The 22277-nt window shown below is 41.9% G+C and overlaps 1 protein-coding gene across 1 annotated transcript; it reads right to left on the bottom strand.

Moving 5' to 3' along the window:
- Positions 1-2438: 2438 nt before the first annotated feature.
- galnt17 (polypeptide N-acetylgalactosaminyltransferase 17) lies at positions 2439-21359 on the bottom strand. The gene is made up of 12 exons (XM_084351638.1): positions 20656-21359; positions 20169-20526; positions 18375-18558; positions 15189-15355; positions 10358-10532; positions 9332-9529; positions 8416-8533; positions 7531-7716; positions 7077-7214; positions 6553-6648; positions 4467-4628; positions 2439-3707 (listed from the first exon to the last, which is right to left on the bottom strand). The coding sequence occupies exons 2-12, from the start codon at positions 20407-20409 to the stop codon at positions 3573-3575; spliced, it is 1800 nt and encodes a 599-aa protein (XP_084207764.1). The 5' UTR covers positions 20410-20526; positions 20656-21359; the 3' UTR covers positions 2439-3572.
- Positions 21360-22277: the final 918 nt, after the last annotated feature.

Genomic DNA, 22277 nt, shown 5'->3' with positions numbered 1-22277 from the left:
TGTGTGCTCATTATCACGACACTTAACAGTGTCTGACTTTGCAGCCATCGAATACCATGTGACAAACATACACAGATTAATATAAACTAATCGACCCTTAAATTAATCAACTTAACTGCTCAGTGTTGTCCCCAGCTACTTTGTTTAGGAGAATTCTGCAACACTGTTTTGCTGTGAAGCTCCAGAACTTGTGGACTTCACCCGACTTTCCATCAGCAATGGAGGTAAGTAGATAATGACTGAATTTTAACTTTTGGGTGAACTGTTCCTTTAAATCAGCCCCCTCGTGTAAAAGTCTGTGAAACATACAAAGTCACATATTTTTAAATTAAAAACGTTAACATCATAGACAAGCTCCTCTTTCGTGGAATCGAGGTTGAGGCCGGCTCAGAAATAGAAACACTTTTCCAACAATGTTACCAGAAACTTAATATTGTGAAATTTGTAAAGATGGTTGTTGTATTAGATTGCATTAGACATCGCACAGGTGTATCTAATAAAGTGGCCACTAAATGAATATTAGCTATTTGGGACCACACTAACACCACAAGAGGGTAGCATTAGGCACTGATCTGGTGAAGCTGTGATGACACCAATACACGGATACAGTGCACAACCATATCAGCCATATTTAATTTAAATATATATTTACATGTAAGAGACCTCCACATACGGAGGACCCAGGCGTAAAGTTATTCTAATTTTGTAACCCAAAGATATAATTATGTTTGATCTCTCAATCACTGTTTTCAAAAGGCAGACGCACCTTATTGAAAACAAATTCAACATTTATATCATAAAATGTGTTGGGGAAAAAAAGGTCCCACTGCAGTGACTCATCACAAATTGTCCCATGTTTAAAATATATCTGAAGATTTGCTGCCATTTCATCAGTTTCTGTCAAATAATGACATTGTCTTTGTTGCTACAGATAATTTCTGCACGTGAAAGCAGAAGAGGAAGAGGTGACGGGTCGTCTGCAGACGCTGACCTGCAGTCAGGTAACTAAACACAGTGTCATACGGTACAAATTATTATTTTTTCATCATTAGTGGATTATTTGCCCTGTTATCAAACCAGCTTCTGTTATCTTCAGAGATAACAGAAGCTGGTTAATCGTCACAGATGGACACATTTTTATGATTTTTGAAGCGTAAATTAAATCAATTAACATTAGGCCACTGAGTTTCTTAATACACTGCACTATGCATACTTTACTATAAATTGATCAGATTCAGATTTCACCTTATTAAAAGTTTTTCCAACAGAGTCCGCTGTGTGGCACCATCATGTTTCTATAGCAGCCTAGAAGGGACAAACCACACACTGACTGTAGAGAGGACCTTTGTCATTTCAGTAAGTTGCAATTTGCAACCACACCACTAGATGCCTCTTAATCCTACACACTAATCCTTTAATCAACTATTATTTTAATATGATCTAAAATGTTCCTTTTTTACATTTTAAAATCTACAAATTAGGCAATTTTCTGTCCCTGTACAACCCACCTGATACAGTGCTCAAGTAACTAACGAGAGTCTATTAAGCTCATTTGATCCGACTGTCCTTGGTGTTAATTACAGTAACTGTTGACATTCAGCAGGATTTTAACCACCCTATATTAATCCTGTTTAATGCAGGGGAGAGATGAGCAGGCCCGCTGTCGTTAAAGAGTCTGATCAGCAGTCTGTGTTGTGTTTGCATGCAGACTCTGTCCTCCAGAGCTGCACCACCCTCTCCAGCTCGCTGCTAAAAACAGGCCCTTGTGCTCCCAGCAGGCTCCTCCTGTTTCATTTACATCCTAAGCATTTAGCTGATGCTTCATCCAGAGGAGCTTAGTGAGAGTGAGCAGACAGAGTTCAGCGTCTGGTTCAAGGACACTTTTCACAGGACACACGGCCCTTTCAGGACTGACTCCATAACTTCTCTTTTATAGGACAGTATCTTTTATGTCGGGCCACCTGGCTGCCTCAGATGAGGATGTGTAATATTTTGGTGTGCCGCTTTTATAAAGCACATGTGATTAAACTATTCATAAGCCAAGTTGGTGTTCAGTCGCACCAGATGCCATGCAGCTGGAAGCTGAGGGTGAAATCTCTTTTGAAGTAGTCTATTTTTAGAGATGGTTTAAAGGGTGAATCTCACAGTACAAGAAAACGTTTTGACCAAAACCAATTGAAAAGAAAGGGGCCCTGCATGGGAATGTTCGTATGGGGAGTTGATAACAAAGTAATAACTAAGTATCTTTAAAAAAAAAAACAGTTTTGCACAAAGACAATTTGATCTACTGGTTGAGTGACTCTACAAATTAGAAAAGTGCATAAAACTAAAAAAAATATATAAATCCAATTACATTAAACTTGAAGATAAACCAACCAGAATCAATCAAAAGAGATTGAAAAACTGCAATTGTATCTTCAGAGAGTCACAATGAAAAATCCAGGAAATCAGTTGTTTATTGGAAGACAATCTTGGGAGCAAAAATCCAACTGATAACATTGAATTAATTGAATATATGACATCATATACATCTCAATACATTAACAATACCGGCCTCGAAGGCCTCCAGCATTTCCACAATCGTTGCACTTGTGCACTTTTCAATTACTGACTCAATATTTCTCTCGGAGTCTGCACTTCTATCTCTGTGTCCAAAAAAGTGCTTCAGGCTGCAGCCTGTTAGTTTTGGCCGTCTGCAGTAGTTATGGCACTCAGCAGGTAACAGAATAAAACGGCTCGGCTCAACTCAACTTTGTCCCCTTGTGCATACAGTACTTACAATCATGCTACAAGATGTGCTGCATTTGGTGCTACCGAATGCTTTTCATAAAAATAACAATAAAAAAGACAAATGCGTCCACGACATATAAAACCATGATTTAGCCCAGTAGCCCTCGACAGTGTGATTTTTGAGATGATTTACAACAGCTGCAAAAAATAGGCTCCAATACACCAAGTAATATTTATTGTTAATGCCTTTTTCTTCAAATTATAAATATTTACAGGGTCTATACTTCTGTGAGAAGAAAATAAAAATTACTTTTGGGCATTATTGTTTGTGGGTTAATCTTCATGTACAGGTATCTTAAGCTAAAATGTCAAACCACTGATGATGCCAATGTTTTTCTGATCAGCGCTTACTGAAAATGAAATTCAAGTTTTTTTAAAAATTCTTTTAGAAGACCTAACATGACACAGAATGAAATAATGCTGAAACATTTTGAGAATGACGATAGAAACCTCACTTTTCCCCCCACATGAAACAGAACACAGTTTTGGCTGATCAAATCTCCTTAAACCTAAACACACCGTGGAGAAGTGGCACGTACAGGAATTATGGCAACGTCACATCGAAAGGTTGTCAAATTTAGATGGAGAGAAAAACAGTCCTCACCCTAAACTTACATCATTTTGAACGTCCAGTTTGTAAAAAACATTTTTCACAAAAGTCTTTTCTTGAGACGACGAGGAGCCTCCGCCTCATCAGGTGCCTCTCGGCCAAGCTGAGCTCGGCTGAGAGCTCTTGAAAGTGGCCTCTGGTGTGATTGGTCCCAGTGAAATTGGCTCATCAGCTACTGCTTCATGGTGTTCTTGATGGTCCATCTCTGCCCCGAGCAGGGCTGCAGGACCAGCAGGTGACCGAAGTAAACATTAGCCGGCACCACCTCCAGACAGCGCCCCGTGGCTCGATTTATGATGGACTCATTCTGCAGGGCAGGAGGAGAGACAGCGTGCTGGTTTTATCAGGTTTAACAGATGGCCCTTGGACCACATGTGACTCTGACGGGATGTGACGAGAGCCAGGCCTGATGTGGGACGATGTTTCTCATTTAACCTTCTCAGGTGTTAATTATAGTGTTTTAATTGTGGGGGAAAAAAAATCATCGGCACATTAATTTTGAGACTTTTGTAACACTATTGCCATGAACAAGGCCACTGCAGGAAACCACAACCTGTTTCTACTGGACTTTTCTTCACTGCTTTTCACTGACCGTCTGCTGTGTTCTGTGTGAACTCTCCTTTCTAGTGCAAATACAGCTTCAAAGCTTTGACTCTTCAGCTTTAAAAAATCCTCAGGTAGAAATGAAAGACTGATGGAAAAATGATCTTTTGGGTTTGTGTCTAAAAAAGGGGAAAAAAAATGTCAGACGTGCCAAATGTCAAAAGTGGCATCCTGTGTCCTCGAAAATTGGCCCATAAGTTTAGAGTAATTACACCATAAATCAGATATTGATCCTTTAAGCTCAAAGATTTAAGTATATTTTGGCAGAAATCTATAAATTCCCTTGAAATAGCCTCACAAGGTAAAGTGTTAATCTTGTTTAATGCCACCAATTAAACACTCATTCTCATCTCTGCTTTACTCTAATGTCCACATCAGGTTTACATCAGTTAGCACTCACAAAACAACAAAATTTGGCTCTTTTATGAACAACCTCAAAAACAGTTTTCTTTCTTTTCCTCACCTGAGAGAAATGCCATGTCTTCTGCTTCACGTTGGTCACCTTTTCACAGTTGAGGAGCTGAGGAAAGCTGTTGATCTGGTCATCCACCACACAGCGAGTGTCCTCCCCGGTGCTGCCCAGGGGGCCCAGGAACAGATGACCCTCTTTGGTGTAACGTCCCAACTGAGGCAAAAGACAAACATGCCGGATGGTGTCTACTGTCAAATTTTCCACTGAGATTATGGCTCAGCCCATGAAACATGAATGATTAACATGTGTTCTCTGTCAAGTGTTATACTGTAGCTGACATTTTCCTTTCAAACCACACCCATCGTATCAGTCTAAATCACAGGGTTGCCTCAAAATTTCCAAACAAACCCTAATTTTAGTTTGCTAAATCAAATTCTTGTCATGCATGGTATGGAAACTGGTGAGAAACCACCTCGCACTGAAAGTAAAAACTCAGGAGTAACAACAAAACTTGATTCATAATACTTCATATTCACCTTCTGTTCCATTGGTTTCTTTTCCTGAAGCTTTCTGTCCATTTTCTAAGATAAATGAGCATCTACGTGCATCTAGCAAAGACTGATCAGTTATGTGTTAATCACCTATAATTCTGACAACAAAGCGCAGGCTGCAGTTTCTCACTTTGAAGTGCACGGCTTTACAGTAAAAGGTTTGCAACAGCACAATGAAGCAGTCAATTATTGAGTTGTGCTTTAATTCAGTCTTCAAATGTTGAAGAAGCCCAGTGTGATGAGTCTCTCCATGCACTGTCCCCGTCAGGGCTCTGGTGTCAAACTGCAACAGAAATGTTGAAGCACGTGCAGAAAACTGTGTCATATGTTTGCAGTGCATAAACCAGGTGATGTGGGTATATTTTGAGCTTAAAATCCTAACAATGCCACTTGCAGTCCCTAGAGGTCACTGCTGCTTCTTTAGACACCTTGGGCAGCAATTACCTGCAGTGTGAGTGAGACATTTTTAAGTCATCAGACAGATGACTTAAAAACACAACTGAAGTGTGACTTTTAAAGAAAGGGGGGTATTGTGCTGCACGATTGCCAGAATTGTTGTTATTTTTAGCTCCGCAAGCTTCCAGCATTTTACCACTGAAACCAAGACCAGTGCTCCCTGAAGCACCTGTTTACCACTGCAGGCTAAAAAGAGATGCCCCGTGGGCTGAAGGGCAGAGGAAGTGACACTGGCTGACTCAGGGCCTCGGCACAAAAAGTGCAACACAGAAACATTTTTATCCTGACAGCAGAACTCTCTCCTAAGAGGATTTCAGCTGAGCCTGTGTGAGAAACACAACTGTAAATCACGTCACTGGTGAAAAGTGGTAATGAGTTGTATGTGTTTTCAAGAGAGAGGCAAAGAAAGTGGTGAGAGATGCACTCTGTATGCTGAATGTATAAATGTGACGTGAAAGATTTTTTTTTTCTTGTTTTCAATATTTCACAAATGACTGAAATCATCACTGGGAGGTGCATTTTAAAATGTAATTTGAAATTATTCAGGAGTGATGAATTTTATCATTGTTGTTATTCACACTGGAGCCACTGCTTCCCTGTTGATGATCCTTTTTCCTGATGCTGTTTGCTGCAAATCACTTAGTAAAGTCAGTTTTGGACCGTTCTGTTTGAGCTTTATATATTAATCATGACCATCCTGATGTTTAATAATGATGACTGGGATATTACAACAATGCTGGTTTACAGATACATGAACGACACTATAAATAGCCACAGCTGTGCGTAACGGTCGCTCGTGACGACAGCTGTCTTGATGATGTCGGAGAACCTTGCTGATGAAACAGTCGGTTAAATTGCACTGTTCTTTTTTGGGTCTGTTGACAGGGTGCAAGTACTAATATGCAAAGAGTATATTTATGGGTGTTTCGCATCCATTTATGGACAAATGAACCTGATGCATGTAAGCCAACCGCCAGAATGACTCAGATTTATGAAACAGAATCGTGTCGTCACACAGATAAATCTGACAAAAAGAATGCGTATGCATAAATGAGTCTTTATACATACAGACAGTTTTAGTCATGAGTCTACAGAGTTGTATGCATCTGGCCCCCACGTCCATGTCCTACCTGAGGACCCCATCCATGGCAGGGGTGCAGGGTGGCTGTGTGGTTCTCCTTCACACCCTGATCCATACACAGGTGGCTCACTTTAGAGTTACGAATCTGAAATCACAGAGCATCTTTTAAAATCACACTCAACTTCACCTGTCACAATTCTTTGTATCTTTGTATTTAGGTGTTAAGTTCAGGATCCAGATGCATATTAAACATTTGCTACAACCCTGATTCCAGTCTTTTGTTGCTCTGTGTGAAACATGTTGCTGAGTGCAGAGGTTGCACAGAGCACAAACCTTTTAAGGCATCAGGGTTGTATTATTTTTATACCACAGCTCAGACAGTGTGTGGGGATATGCTCTCTTTTTGTTTGGGGTTGAGATTTTTTTTTTCTTAAAACCCCCCCAGGATTTATTTTTCTCACTTCATCTCTCATCCGTTTTCAGTGGTTTCATCTATATGTACAAACGCGCCACACCGTAAAAGTACAAGCTTGTCTTCCCCCCTCTTTCATGTCAGTTTGACTGCTGACTCACCTCGCCGTAGAAGAGCGTGTTGTTGTACCTCCTCATCTCCGGGTAAACATTGTCGAGGTACCACTCAAAGCTTTTACACTGCAGACTCTTCCTCAGTGCAACCCTCTGAGAGATGTCTCCATAATCAATACCGTGGTTCTGCAAGAGCACAGCGAGTCATTATGGGAAGTCTTTGCTTTACGGAGGCATTTTTTCCACGTGAATGGTTTAAATGGTGCTGCAGAATATTTTAACACAAATTTCCACTTTGCTATCGTCTGTTGATTACTCCCACAACAATGATTCAACTAATTCCCAGTTTATCAAAGTTTGGACATTTGTTATCTGCCATGCAGGAAACGTTGCTCTTTAGATTTTTATCAACTGCGCTAATAGTTCATGTGCAATGAAAACGAAAACGAAGGGCACAGAAGTTAGCATCGCCGTCATCCTCTCTGCAGGAACAGTCTCTCACCTCCACAGGGATGTTCCAGGCCAAGTAGACATTGGACTTGTACTCATCCATCCAGACCTCAGCCACGCGTAGAGCATTACGCCGTGTGTGGAAAGCTATGTTACTGTGGTAGGGTTTCTTCATCCGTGCGATGTGAGCCACTCTGGAACAAGGCAGCACCTCCATACTGCCTCCACACAGCCACACCTGCAGGTTGGTGGTTTACAATAAACATGAAAATTAACTTAAAGCTAGCTAGTTACATTCAGTTATGTTTGCAGACTTCCTTCCTCACTCTCTGGCGTATCATTTAATGTTTTCCAAGAAGTTACAGAAACAGGCGACAAAATGAAACGCACCTCGACTAAAATGATTTCTCTGGGTTCGAACATTGTTGGAAATATTTGGGATAATTCAAGTACAACTCAACAAAATATACATCAAGGTCTAGTCGTTTTTAGACATTTCAATGCAGAAATGTTATGTATCTTTAACGTTGGTATTAAAGTAATTGATTAAATCAGGTGGAAAGTCTTACTTCACTAACCTAACAGCAGAACTGGAAATAGACTTTTCTCATACTCATCACTGACACAGAGAAATTTGGAAAATGTTCAATTTCCTTTCCTCTGCCTTTTGGCAAAAAACCCCACAATAACCGTGCAGAACAACAATTCACTCTCCATCTCTCAAGATATACAGCAACAGACTCCCAACCTTCTCGCTCCATCTGACCTATTTATCTCCATTGCCCTGCTGTGAGCTGCACACACAGGGCTGGTCCTCCAGGACTCCTAATGGGGCCTCATTTATCAGCGGTGCTACGCTACGGTGGCCACTGCTCCACTTAAACCTACAGGGGTAAAAAGGGAGCAGGAGGAGGAGGAAACTGGGTGACACACAAACCCTGATGCCCAGTTCGATGTTCTCCCCTCCGTAGACGTCCATGCCTGAGTCGAGGAGGCCGAGTTCGCCAAAGTAGTCGCGGTTGGCAACGAAGGAGCAGCCGATCATGGCGGGAGTCCTGCAACGAGGGAAACACAACAATATGAAAACAAGCGACACAGAACATTTGCTCCTGCATGTGTGGTGTGTGTGGATTTGTTGTGATTTGTCTGTATGCATTTGTCTGTGTGAATGCAGCACGCATACAGATGTTTAATATATAATTCTGCATGTGTACAAGTGATAAATGCATTTTAATTTTCTTTTCTTAAAAATCTGCTTATTTATTAGTGTTTATTTTGAATTTCAAAAAAATGGAAAAATGGATTAAACACAAATATCTGGGTGGAAATCAAATTATAAAAATCCAATTTGCAGCACAAAAACTGCTGTTTTTTAAATGACTTTGAGTCTTATTTGTTGTTCTCCTCTTATTTATTCCTCATTTATTACACAAGTATATCCCCCAAGAACTTTTGATAATATAAGATATATAAAACCCTGCTTCTCCCAAAAACACTTTGTTTTCTTTTAAAAAAGACAAAAAAGAAAATCGTACATATTAATAAAAGTAGCGTATTTCTATTTTCTGCTACTTTACACTTTCGTTCCATTTGTTTGATAACTTAAGTTATTGGTTACTTTGCTGAATCATTGCCAGAGTAGCACAATTTAAAATGAATTAATTTTATTGGCAATTGTATTAAAACAAAAAAAAGACAATTCTAATAATCCAAAAAATGCTGAATATCGGATCTGATATCTTTACCAAAGTAATATTATGACTCGATATCTTTACTTTTACTCAAGTATGACTTTGGGGTAAACTCTGATTGTTTGTCAATGGGACTGAGTGAGTGCGGTGGCGTTGGCTCACCTGATGGGAGCTGATATGTCGCCCTCATCCCACCACTGCTTGGGCGGGTTGATGTACATGCACCACAGCTCCCAGTTGTAGCCGTGGCCTGAGTTCTCGTAGCGCTCCACCTCAAACGTGTCGTGCTTGATGTTATCGATGGAGGGCAGAATAATCCTCTTGTGGTCCTCTTTTATTCTGGCCAGAACCGGCTCGGCCCTGACAGGAGAATAAACACACACACGTGTCCACACTTTACAGACACAAACTGAAAGACAGACGACACAGAGCTTCTTTTAAGATCCCCCCTCTCTCACCCACTTCACTCAGTTATACGGTCCCTCAAGTTGTACCAACTTTATCACAAATTCCATTTGATTCAGCTCAGCACAGCTCTGGAGGGCATGTGTCTATTTATGCTGAGTGAACTGGGTTGTGTACATACTCTAAAGTACACACTGAGCTTGAAAACGAATAGGAGACCTATAAAAAGGTGTCAGTGGGATTTACAAAAAGGCAGTCAAGTGTTCCCGTCTCAGCCAAATCATTCTCATCTTTTAAATGATTTCTTGAAATGTACTTTCATGAACGTCCTATTTCATTGCTTGCTTTATGTTTTGTTTATTTGACAAGCTATACGTCCGACAGTATCTTTTAATCCTGATTGTACAGGCTTTACCCTTCTCCCTCACTCCTTATCTTAAAGCCTCTCAGGTGTGAAATTGCTTTTTGTGTGTTCATTTTATGCTGCCTCCGCTATCCTTTGTTCTCTCCTTTAATGATTCTGTAAAGCACCTTGTAACTTTCTTTTTAAAGTGAAACATACAGTCTATTCTTGTTATTGCTCTTATCATTATTTGTAATTCAATGGCTGTCGCACTGTTTGGTTTGGAATACTAATTTCTAACATTCATAAATGTGTCCAAGTGAAGGTCTACCTGAAAAGAGGAGGAGGGATCCCAAGATGTTTTCATCCCAGACATCACTGACACTTACAGAACTATATATAAAAGAGCAGGTGTCAATAGTTATTCCAGTCTTACTCACCAGGACGGGGTGAACTCCACATGGGCGTCAAAAAACCCCGTCACCTCGGCGGTGGCTACCTTCCAGCCCTCGATTCTGGCCCGGATCAGTCCCTCTCTCTTCTGGTTCCTGACGATCTTCACCAGGCCGGGGTAGCGCTTGTTCACATACTCCTCGAGTGGTCCTTTCAGCTGCTCTGCAGTCCGTAAGACGAAGATAACACAGCCAACAACATATTGAAGCCCTGATAGTTCCAGTTTTGCAGCACAGGACAGTAGCTGACCTGAACTTTGAGCTCTGAAATAAAGACTAAATCATTTCTTTACAGCTCTCAGTAAAGTATGACATGTTATGTTTCTGCCTGTCCTCTCACTACAGACTGCTTGCCAAATAAAAAAAATAAAAACTCACTTGTGTCCTACTTCAGACCGAATGAATATCACTCACAGCTGAGTGCACAGTTGAGTTAATTTGATTTCAAAATGCTCATTTTTTCAACACCAAGTTAGTTTTCCTTTTTTTAAATTTCTGTTCTTGTTAGTTGATGTGGTAATGTTTTTGATTGTTCAGGCCCTCTCTATAGCCAGGTTGGTTTGTCCATTCTGGGCTACTGTAGAAACACGGTGGTGCAACATGGCTTTGTGGATGACGACCTGTTCCCTCTCAAGATATAAAAGGCTCTTTCTAAGATGACAACAACACTGACTTTTAGTTTCAGGTCATTATACACTAATGAAAACACAATTGTGAATATTATATTCCATGTCTGCCAACAGATCCTCCTAAATCCCATAAATCCTATAATAAAAATGTTTGAATGCATCATTTATTAAACTGTAATTAATCAATGAAGCATTATGACGTGTTTTGTTAATTACAGTAAACCAATGGCAGACTGAAATGCCAAATCAACATAGCATAAGAAAATATGTGAAATTAAGCTTAAAGCTCCCAATTAAAGAAAAAAAAAACACTTTGCGCACAAATCATCATAAATGCTATGAACAAATGCATCAGCAGAGAGATCTGACCTGACTCTGAGCACTGAACTGTACAAGCTGAGGTAGACCGTCATTATATAGCCTCTCATTAATTATTTGCCCCATTTATTAGGATAATAATCACATTATCTGTCGTCTAGGACTGACACTGTGATGCCACATCCTCCAGGCCTGACACCGACATAAACAAACAACAAACAAAAAGTTTCACCACAACCACACAATGAGATTTACGTCAAGAAAGAAAAACAAATGACGCACACACAAACAGTCAGATGACATAAATCTGTTCTCTCGGTTCTCTGCGGTGCCGTTTTGAGCTCCAACAGACTCCACAACACGAATCAGAGTCTGCGGCTTCCTGAGTGTCATCGACTGCTCCACCTTTGATCTCTCCATCAACTCATCAGCCTTTTCCCCCCGGACCCAAACACTCACAATCCTTCTTCCTTTGCATCACAAACACACACATGCTTAAAAATTCCCTTAAACAAAAACACATTTCTCATGCTCTGTCTTTTCTTTTCTCTTTCTCGCTGCTTTTTTTTTCTATTTCTTTCTCACTCACACACGCTCTTGATCACAAACTCATTTCCCATGCCGTGTCTTCTCTTTCTCAAACACACACACACACACACAGACACACATCACATCACTCATACACACTCGGGTGTGTACACTGCAAGGCCACGGATCCGGGTGACTCGTGCAGGCGGTGAGAGTGGTGAGTGTTATTTGTTTGCATGCCTCGCCCTCTGCGCCGCTGCAATCTCTTCCCCGCCGTGATGGATAGCTGGCTCTCAGCCAATCAGCAGTTTCAAGTGAGAGAGGAGTGATGGGGTTCAACTGTCTCCATTTCCTTTTGCTCCTCCTCTTTCTCCCTCAGATATTTTTGAAGGAGAAGAATGACAATATTCTATATTCCTCTTATCATCAATAAATATTTGATGCTTGAGTAATGTTTGCAAAAAAACTACAGTGCGCATCTCTTTTAGGAAATGATTTAGCCTTTTTTCAAAAACAATATATTTGTGACAGTGTTATAGCGAGGATTTAATTCTTCGGTAGGAACCAGCGGGCTTAGTGCTGAAGCAGACGGGGCAGGGACATCAGAAAGTGTTGAATGACAGGGAACGGCATTGTTGGTTTTTCATGAGATTTGTAGAAAATAAGAGAGACAGAATAACATCAGCTTTATCCTTTAATCCTCGACCATCTCATCGTTCTCTTCCCTTTTTCTCGTTATTTGTGTTTGCTTTCCGTTCTGTCTGATTGCTCCCTCTCTCTTTATTCTGGATTTCCATCGCCTTGCACTCGTTCTCCTCCTTTCTGTCCAACCTCATTTATCTTAGAGCTTCTCTGTCTCTCATCCTTTCCCAGTCACTGCCACTTTCTCTAATAGCCTAGTTGCTCTTTCAGCCTCTCCTTTCATCCTCTGATGCCTCTTCATTGCCGTTTCTCTCTTCTTCTCTCCTGCTTTTTCACTTATGTCTATATTCAAAACCCCTCCACCCTCTTCACTCAACCCTTTTCTTCCTTCCTTTATTTCTTCCCTTCTTCCCGAATTTCTCTCCAACACCTCTTGCTCTTTATCTTTCCGGTACCTCCTCTCTCGTTTACGCACTGCCTGGTCTCATCTCCTTCCCCTCCCCTCGTCTCTCTTTCCGTCCCTTGATGTCACAAAGCCCAGCTTGGCAGCCCTGCCCGATAAATAAGACAGGGACATTTCTCCTGTGACATCCAATTGTGGCGCTCCGCCTCTATCTGCCTGTCTGCCCCTGCGAAAATTCGACACCATCAGTCACCTCAGCAAATGCTGCTCCTCCAAAGCAATGACCACGGCTTTTGTCAAGGAGATGCTCATCACCTTGTCAGGCCAACAAAGGCATACCACAAGTTTGACGCCTTTATCCCGTAACCCTTCAGAGAGCAACGTGTCAGCAGGTTCATGAGGAACATATGAGGATGAGAATGTGTCAATCATTTCCTATAGTACAGATGATAACCATAGTTTATTTTCCTTTATGAGGCGAGAACATGTCATTTCGTGAATCCATCCTGCCTACAAGCTTCAAGCTATGTGCTTGTGGCTGAACCACAGTAGTTCTGACCAATCAGCATCCTATGAGGAATTACTGGACGCTTCAGCTGTGGTTTAGATATGACGACCGGCGAGAGAAGCAGCTGTTCGTTTGAAAACAACAATGGTAGCTCTTGACGAGGTTAGTGTAGATGCTACTGTAGCATCTGTTGTATCAGATCTGAAAGTATTTCTTCATTGAAAGAAGAGCGAAGAAAGACAGTGACGACTTCCCTCGGTGAAAAAAACATGTTTTCACTCTTCTCTCGACTGACTTCAGTGAAAGTTTGATTTACAGACACCCTGCACTGGTGGTGGCTTTAAAGGAACAGTGTGACATTTCGGAAAATATTTGCTTTCTTGCAGAGAGCTGTAAGTCTAGATCGATAACACATATCTCATACTTGCCCATTAAATAGTGGCCAGGACCAGTAACTTCCCAGAGTCTCTGGCTGTGACGAAACTGCTCAGAGCCAAAAATAGACCAGGACAGAACCCCCCCCCCACCTTTTGTGCGCATTACACAATTAAGATTTAGCGAGGCCCTCTCAGCTCTCCCTGTATCTGTCTGCTCCGTTGACTTTCTTCATCAGCAGTATGTCTTATAAAGTCGCCCATAAAACACAGCTTTGGATTTTTCTCATCCGCATTTCCGTTTTCACAACAGCAGGTGATTTGCATGTGGAGGAGGCTTGTCATTAATTATGTAACCCTTTCGAAACTATCAAAGACAATGTGGTACTGAATGAAATCGCCACCACCAGGTGAACTTACAGGCTTGTACGAAAAAAGACGGCTCAAGTAGGCCCTCAGTGAAGAGGAGAGGTTGTATCACAATCTGTGCATGTACAGGATGGATGCAACACCAGCGCACATCTCTCTCTCTCTCTGTGTTTCTCTGCAGAGCATGTGCGAACTTCAGCAGACAGGAAGGGTAGAACGAGGGCAGACTGTCCACTAGTTAATCGATCGTGGATGACGTCATCGTCTCGGACAGATGACAGAAAAAATTAAAGTAAAAAATGTGAAAATGGGTCGCCAGATATACCAGCCGTTAATATACTTGTGCGGCCCGCTCAAGTAATGTCTATGTGTGGGAAACACTATGTGGGAGTCAATAAGCCTCATATTGACCACACAAACGTCAGAGCATTATCGACCGTTTTATCTCTTGGCAAGACATCCAAAATTTATATTTTCCAAAATGTCAAACTGTTCTGTGAAGCCACTTTAAAGGTTTTTATGTGATTACAGGATCTCTCAGTTTTCTGACAGCAGGTTTTGTTTGTAGAGAAATGAGACAATCAAGGTAAAAAATGCTGCAGTCTATGTGTTACTGTCAAACCTTTAATCTCAGTGAATCGTCTCAGCTAAGTTGTCTCACTAAAGTCAAAACAAATCTTTTGCCTGAAATGCTGCCATATCATTCGATATAACTTCAATTTACATGTCTCCTTTACAGAATCGCCAACATCTAATCAAAACAAACAGGATCACAAACACGACACCTCTGGAAAGAAATAATGATAATCTTTGCACTAAAAAACCTCTGAAGCTGACCGGGTAAAATACTTTCTATCATTTGGTGGTTGGTCAGGAGAGAACAGGCCATCTATCAAACTAAGAGGCCTACTGGGAGCCTTCTGTCACCCTCTGGTTGTTTTGTCCTCTCTTCGTCCGCCCCTAGAGGCAAATGTTTTCTTTCACTTAAGATACAATAATTTTTAAATCATTTGTGATTTGGGAGAGGAAATCTTCCTTTTCTACTGACCGTCATCGCTGTTGTCGTCCACCAGGATAATTTCTTTGAGCAGGTGAGCCGGAGTGTGATTGACAGCTGAGTGGACGGAGCGCAGGATCACCGACAGAGCCTCGTTGACGAAGATGAAGATGAGGGAGATCTGCGGGAGGTCTCTCGGGTAACTGACCTTTCTGCATCTGTACAGAGACACGCAAACACACCACACCATCTGTAACACAATAACGTTATATGCCTGCCTGTGAAGCAACATTCTGGGCTTTGCACGCTCCACTTATCCTCCATCATTGCTGTAAAAGAGCAAACTGCCTCCATGGGGCTGCTGACATCTTGTTCGATGAGGCTGAAAGGCAAACCACGTGCCGCTTCCTGTTCTGCCAACCAAATTGGCCTATTCATAGTTTGTCTGCCGCAGATAGGAGGCCTGTTTTTTCTTTACTGCTGTTTTGTTTAAGGAGCTCTAATGAAGAGGAAAGAGGCAGGGCGAGGCTCTGGCTCTAAGTTTAGCAAGAGTGGGAGAGGAAATGCCTTCTCTTTTTCTTGTCTTATTTAGTATCAGTAATCTCATTTCCAACATGAAATTACATTTTAATTACAAGCAATTCTATAATAAATCCAATGTTTTCATGAACATTTGTGAAACCAGATGACACTTCTTAGGCTTTTCAGCAGGAAACACTCACATCAGCGTCGGTTGTTAGTGGATGAACCATGAAGAACGGTGCCACCAAAAGTTTTTTTTTATTTTTTTTATTTTTATACTGCTTATATTTTGTGAAAGTACCAAGTCATCGCTGCAATATTGTCGTACTATAGATATCGAGGTATTTAGTAAAAAATATTGTGATAGCATTTATGAAGTCCCTTTGAAAAGATTTCAAAATATCGAGACATATATTGTGTATCCTGATACAGCCTAAAAATACTGCAACATCATTTTAAAGCTGTCTTGCCTAGCCCTGTGATGTATTTGATTGAGATACACTTTATTTTTTTTATGAAGTGCATACAGTTGCAGAGAAGGTTCGCTGTTTGAAGAAGTTCTCCAGATGAAGCCAATTAAAAGTGGAAAAGTCTGAGGGAACGTATTAAACCCCCCCTAAGGGCAGATACATAAACTCACTGATATGGAGAATCTATGTTCATAATATACAAGGCAGGGGATGCCACGGCAATTATGGTAATAAGAACAGGGGGAGGCCGGGCTGGTGCAAAGCAGCGTAACCAGTAACAGCAGTGTGTAGCAGATAGAAGGGAGCAGCATGAACGATTTGAAGTGTGAGAGTGTGAACTTGTCACTTTACAAGTACAGCTTCATTGACTAATCTGAATGTGACTACAAGAGTCAGCTCATTTCAGCTTTCTGTACAGAAGTACGTAGTTTCTTATCAGCCGATACATACTGACATACCTGAGATAAGCTAAAGTCTGTTGTGTTTATGTATCAGTTGACTCTCAGTATTATTTTGTAATGCAGGGGAAAGCAAGTTTGGGCAAATAAATGTAAGAGCTCTGAAGAAGACAGTAAGCAGATTTAGAAAAATTCCCCTAAACTACATTTCTTCTTTGTTTCTTTACATCTCTCCCTCTCCGTCTTTTCACCGCCACCTCCGGCTGTGTGTGTGTAAAGGGACCTTCAGTTAAACACAGGAGACTCCTCAGAATCCATCATACATGCTGCTGCTAAGCCTGAAGATATCACACCCCAACACGCTTCACACGCCGCTTTGATCCCGGCAACATAAAAGACCCCCCCGAGTGACAAATGAGAGTGCTGGATTCTGATTCCTCCACTCCGCAACCCCAACACACACTCACGCACAGTTGGTGGCAGCGTTAGGCCCACGGCTTTCTCATCATCACTGACTTTCAAATAGAAGGACTGTTACTCGATTAACCAGCAATGTGGGCCAGAGACAGACAAACTCTTTACAGGACCTGCACCATGAATGTCACTACAATTTACTACACAGGGCACACTGGAAGAGCACGAGTTGACGTGTGCACACTCACAGACATGCACAGGGATCTGCATATTCATCAATGATGTGCAGCACAATTCAAAGTGTTCCTGTTGTGTGTGGTGGGAGCATCCATGCGTGCCTGGAGATCAATAGCCAGCCTGTGATTGCAACTGCATCAAACATGAGTAAGAGGCAGCGAGGGAGGGAGAGAAAGAGCTTCACACTACATGTGTGTTGCCTCATCCCATGAGAAGGGTCACCAAAACAAATTTTACATTAGTGCAACTCAGCGTGCATGTTTTGGACTTTTGGACAGATGATGCACGTTCAACTTTCATCCAATGGGTAATGGCAGAAGAGGAAAATCTAAAGGGTATTTCAGATTATTTGTATTCACATATAAAGTAACAGGTTACACATTACTAGTAAGATCGTACAAATATAATAAGGAATGTCACTATTTTAATTATTTCATCAAAATAATGAAACTTATTAGACTTGATTACTTTTTGATAACTTTTCTAAAAAATGTTTTAAATCGGGCGATAACTGTTTCTGAATCTAAACCAGCTACATCACAACAAGAACACACATAAATAACACTGTGGGGCGGCAGGTACTTTATTTTATGCGAGGTTGGAGTGATGTAGGGAGCTGCCATGAGCGCGCCCACAGAGTAACAATGAGAAGTGTCAGGTGGGCTGCGTGGTACATGATCCAGTTATTGTGAAGCATGAATGAACCGGCTGATGCCAATCACCTAAAGCAAGAGGGACTTCAGCGCTCAGACTGAACTAAGGCTGTTCAATTGAAATGATTCACCAGCAACATGTCTCTGCATAACCAGGATCACAGTTTTCATTGTAACTACATTAGAAGGTGTTTTTCATCTTATATCTACATCTTGTTTTTTCTTATTTCCTTTTTTCTTATTTCCTTAATATTTTGCTGGGTTCCAGGCGTTTCTGGGTGATTCTGGAGAAACATAATAGATTGTTGACCCAAAGCATCAAATACTATCTCCACTGTTCAACTGTGTGTCTACAAACAACAATCGATAAATCCTGCACGTCTTTAAATGTAATTGTACCGAACTCTTAGCATCACAAACAAATTCCATTAATCTCCATTTTACTCGGCCGTGGCAGAAATCTCAGAGATGGATTGCGTCTCGAAATTGTTCATTTGTTATGAACCAGCATTACATTTTAAGTTTATCCACTCTTGTACTCACTTTCCAGGCCGGTGGTCCGGTATAGTCCGATCCAGAGAGATCCTGTCACTGAGGTAGGCGTTGTAGCCGTACTTCTCCCTCAGGTATTTAGCGTCGCTCTCCTCAGCTGGCGACAGTGTGGCAGGGAGGCCACCTTTACCCCGACCCCCGAAGCCCTCAATCAGACCCAGAGATTTGGACAGACCTGGGTGAGGCAAACAAGATTACATGTCAGGATCCTTTAGTCAGGCTGAGTCACTCTCCCCTCAGTGAGGCACTGTGTGGCTTACAGCCGATAGCCCGCCTCCACATCACAGCTCCAACCTCATATGAACATACAGTGTGTAGTCAGCGGCTGTCAGCACAGGTGAACCTCTGAGCTGAATTCACATTATGACAAGTGCTGGCACAGATTCACACAGAGTACCTTCACTGTACAGATATATTTCACTAACAGGGATGTGTGGGCCTATTCCAGGACTTCCTACTCTCACTGAGGTCAGTAGCTCCTGTGCAAAAACACGACATGAAACACTTTTAATGATAAAACACTCATTTCAAGGCTGCAAACTGTTAATGAAGCTTCAAGGATTTCACTGTTTCAAATTAGGGATAAAATAAGCTTCTTCTTTGTGTGACTGGATGTATTTGTGGGCGGCGGTGTGATTAAAGTGACTATCCTGCCAACGTGGTGAGCTGCGTTCAAAGCCTCTGCGTTGGCAAACATCCTGCTGAAGAGTCCTGAAGGCAGCGAATCTCTAAAAGCTCCTGCTCTGTAGTCGACCCTGACCTCTGAGCCCCCTTTACCCCCTGGTCAACACAGCGCTCCTCCAGGGATTCATTAAATACAACACTTAACTAGAAGGGCCCTCAGTAGAGCCCACACCTCAGAGATACCAGCTGCCTAAAAACGGTTGATTTGTAAATTCAAGATTCAGGCTTGACTCCCCGAGAAATGTGTGTAAATGTAAAAAACGCCCTAGCTTGGAATAATAAAGAAAGTGAGAAAAAATCCTGCTCTGTCCCTTTATCCAGCTCTGCACCAACAGTTAATGGGGTCCAATCAGGGCCGAGACTCAGCCTCCATCAAAGTTTTGGGGGAATCATGGAAATTGAGTAGTTTTTGTGTAAACATGCTGAAAAAACCAACCAACAAACAAACAAGAGGACCCAGGTGAACGTTTAACTTAAACATAATTATAGTTTATAGTTTATTAAACTTAATAGTTGTTTCACTGTTAAACTGCGACAGGCCTAATCAACCATTTACAAAGTCTTATGAACATCAGCTACAACTTTCAAATAAACAATGGCTTAATACATCATTTACAACACATCGTTAACTGTGAAATAACTATTTTTAAGTTTAATCAAATATAAAATCACCTTTCAAAAAGTTAATTTTCTGTTTCAAGTTCAAATGTTGTTCCTTTAGTCATGAATTCAGGATGACCTAACCTTTATTCATCCAACTAAACCCACATCTGACCTTCATGTAGGTTTTTAAAATGAAATGTTTTATTGTAAATTATTCATCATGTCATGGTTGGTCTTTGCTACCAGCTGCAGAGGCTAAATATTCTTATATGTAACAGTTGGGGATGTTTGCTTGCAGGTCAGCTGGCTGGATTTTTATAATCTCATCAAACATGCTTAAAATGAAATGATGTGACAGGAAGATCCTCACTATGAGAGGAAGAGGTCACACTGTCACATCCTCGCAGCTCCAGGAGAAACTCTTCCTCCCTCTGCAGATTCCTTGAGGGAAATCAGGTCGACGTGTTATTTCGGTTTAAATGTTACACTGCTCTTTACCGTTTAACTGCCTGTACACCACGTCCTCCAGCGAGCTGAGCCTCTTCAGCAGCACCTCATGGCTGATGTTGGGCCCCTGCGCCGTCCCGTTGCCCCGGGGCCTCTTCCCGTCAGCCGGAGCCTCCGGACCGGCGGCTTGGACGCTGCGTGTGTTGCACTTGGCCCAGAAAGTCATGAAGCCAGCGACAGCGAGCACGTTCAGCACCAGTAAAACCCTCCATCTTCTGAACACAAAAGCCATTAAAAAGTCGCCGGTGTCCGGGCTCCGAGCGGCGGGGGGACAGGAGGGGGGAGAGTCTCCGGAGAAGCCGAAGGTGTCACAGATTCAGGGCTCCTGAGGCTCGCGATGCGCGGAAAGCTGCAGGGATAATTCAGCATAATGATTCAGGTTAAAGCTTACAGAGAAACAGCAAAGACCAACAGACACGTTGCTGCAGTTTGCAGCCTTTCATTGCACTGACTCCCGGTCATTAATCTGCTCTCTTACCATTTGGCACCGGGGTTATTTTAGGTTGCATCCCCCTTCTGAGCAAATTTGGGGCGCCTGGCCATCGGCTTTCATCCGTGTCACCGCCACTTCCAGCCCGGCTGTAGGATCATGCACGGACGATGTTAAACAAAGACAGCAGCATATGTTGATCTTGAGGAACAGATACTCCTAAATAATTGAACAGAGAGCAGAAAATCAAGTCCGTCTTTTTTTCCCCTCCTCCTGCGTCTAACAGAAGTCGGCAGCGATGCGACTGAGGAGGACTGCGCGCAGGAAAATCCTCGCAGATACTCAGAGAAAACCCTCCAAATGTCCAGTCAACCTTTGTGCTCCCTGTATGCCCGCTCGTACATCGTCTTCCAGCCGTCACACGCTGTAATATTCACAGTGAGATGCGGCTGAGGAGACCGTCGCTTCGGGTTGTGAGCGGGTAGCAGCGCTTCAAGAGACGCAGCATCCTCCGGTGGAGGTTCAGATGATCCGGGAACGCGGCGGCAGAAGAGAAACGCGTCCTGATTTCTCGTTTTTCACATTTTCCATCATTCACTCAGCACATACCAAACGTTTTCCTGTTATTCTACACGCCCTTCTTGTTTGTTGCGCCTTGTTATTTCCCCTAATTCTCCTTATAACCTACACAGAGCTTAATAAGGGCGCAGGGAAAAACGTGGAGTGGATCCGGCGACGATTCACTTCACAGCAGGGCAGCGTTGGTGGGTGGGGTGTCTGCTCACTGCTCCCTTATTATCTGCAATTAGGAGAATATTCAAATGTTTCACAGGGTTCCCACAGTGGGATCCTGGGTCCACTGGGGAGCTTTAGGGTGGGTTTTTTAATCCCTTATAGACTAAAAAATGTATTTTATAGTTGACTTCAGCCATTACAGAGATAATCACAGCGGGATAATGTTTAATACGGACGACTCTGCAGAAATATCATCACCCTCACAGAGCTGGTACAGAGTAACCCAATTCTGCAGGTCTCAGGTTGTGTTGCTCCTCATAAGGAGACATCTTATCGATTAACTGATCACTGATCATCTGATATGACACCCTGTGGTTTGTCTGTCACCCAAGTGGAATGAACGAGCGGTGGAAAAGATATTCCTACTGAGATAAAAGTAAAACACACCACAACACAAAAACAGTCTATGACAAGTAAAAGTGTCTCATTGTTATTGTTTAAACACAGCGTGCAACAGCAAAATGTGTTAAAAGTGTTCAATTATTGACACATGAAGTGAATGTTAGCAGCATTTTAATGTTGTTACTGCAGGTGGTGCTCCACTGATATATATATATATTTTTTATTGATTTTGCATGCTGATATATACTGGTACTTAACTGCAAAGGAAACAAGATGTTAATAAAAAGTTCATAATGTCCTTCACACAACAGTCAGAATGCTTTATAATGTGGACGTCTGTACGTCTTTGATCGTATGAACTGTATGAAGGAGTTTCCACTGCTGCATCGTATATTCTGTGTAATGAAGCTGTGACCCAGTTAGAGTAAAAAACTCTATTAGTCACTATTAGACTTACAAAGCACACAGCAGTATTTCACAGAATGTCATCACTGTTAGGCAAAATGTCAAATAGTAGTTTTATGGTTGAAGCC

Source organism: Pagrus pagrus, assembly GCF_965226575.1.
Source record: "Pagrus pagrus genome assembly, chromosome: 4".
NCBI classification, from domain to species: domain Eukaryota; kingdom Metazoa; phylum Chordata; class Actinopteri; order Spariformes; family Sparidae; genus Pagrus; species Pagrus pagrus.
Note: the sequence above shows the minus strand (reverse complement) of the source record. Positions and strands in the feature narration are given on the sequence as shown.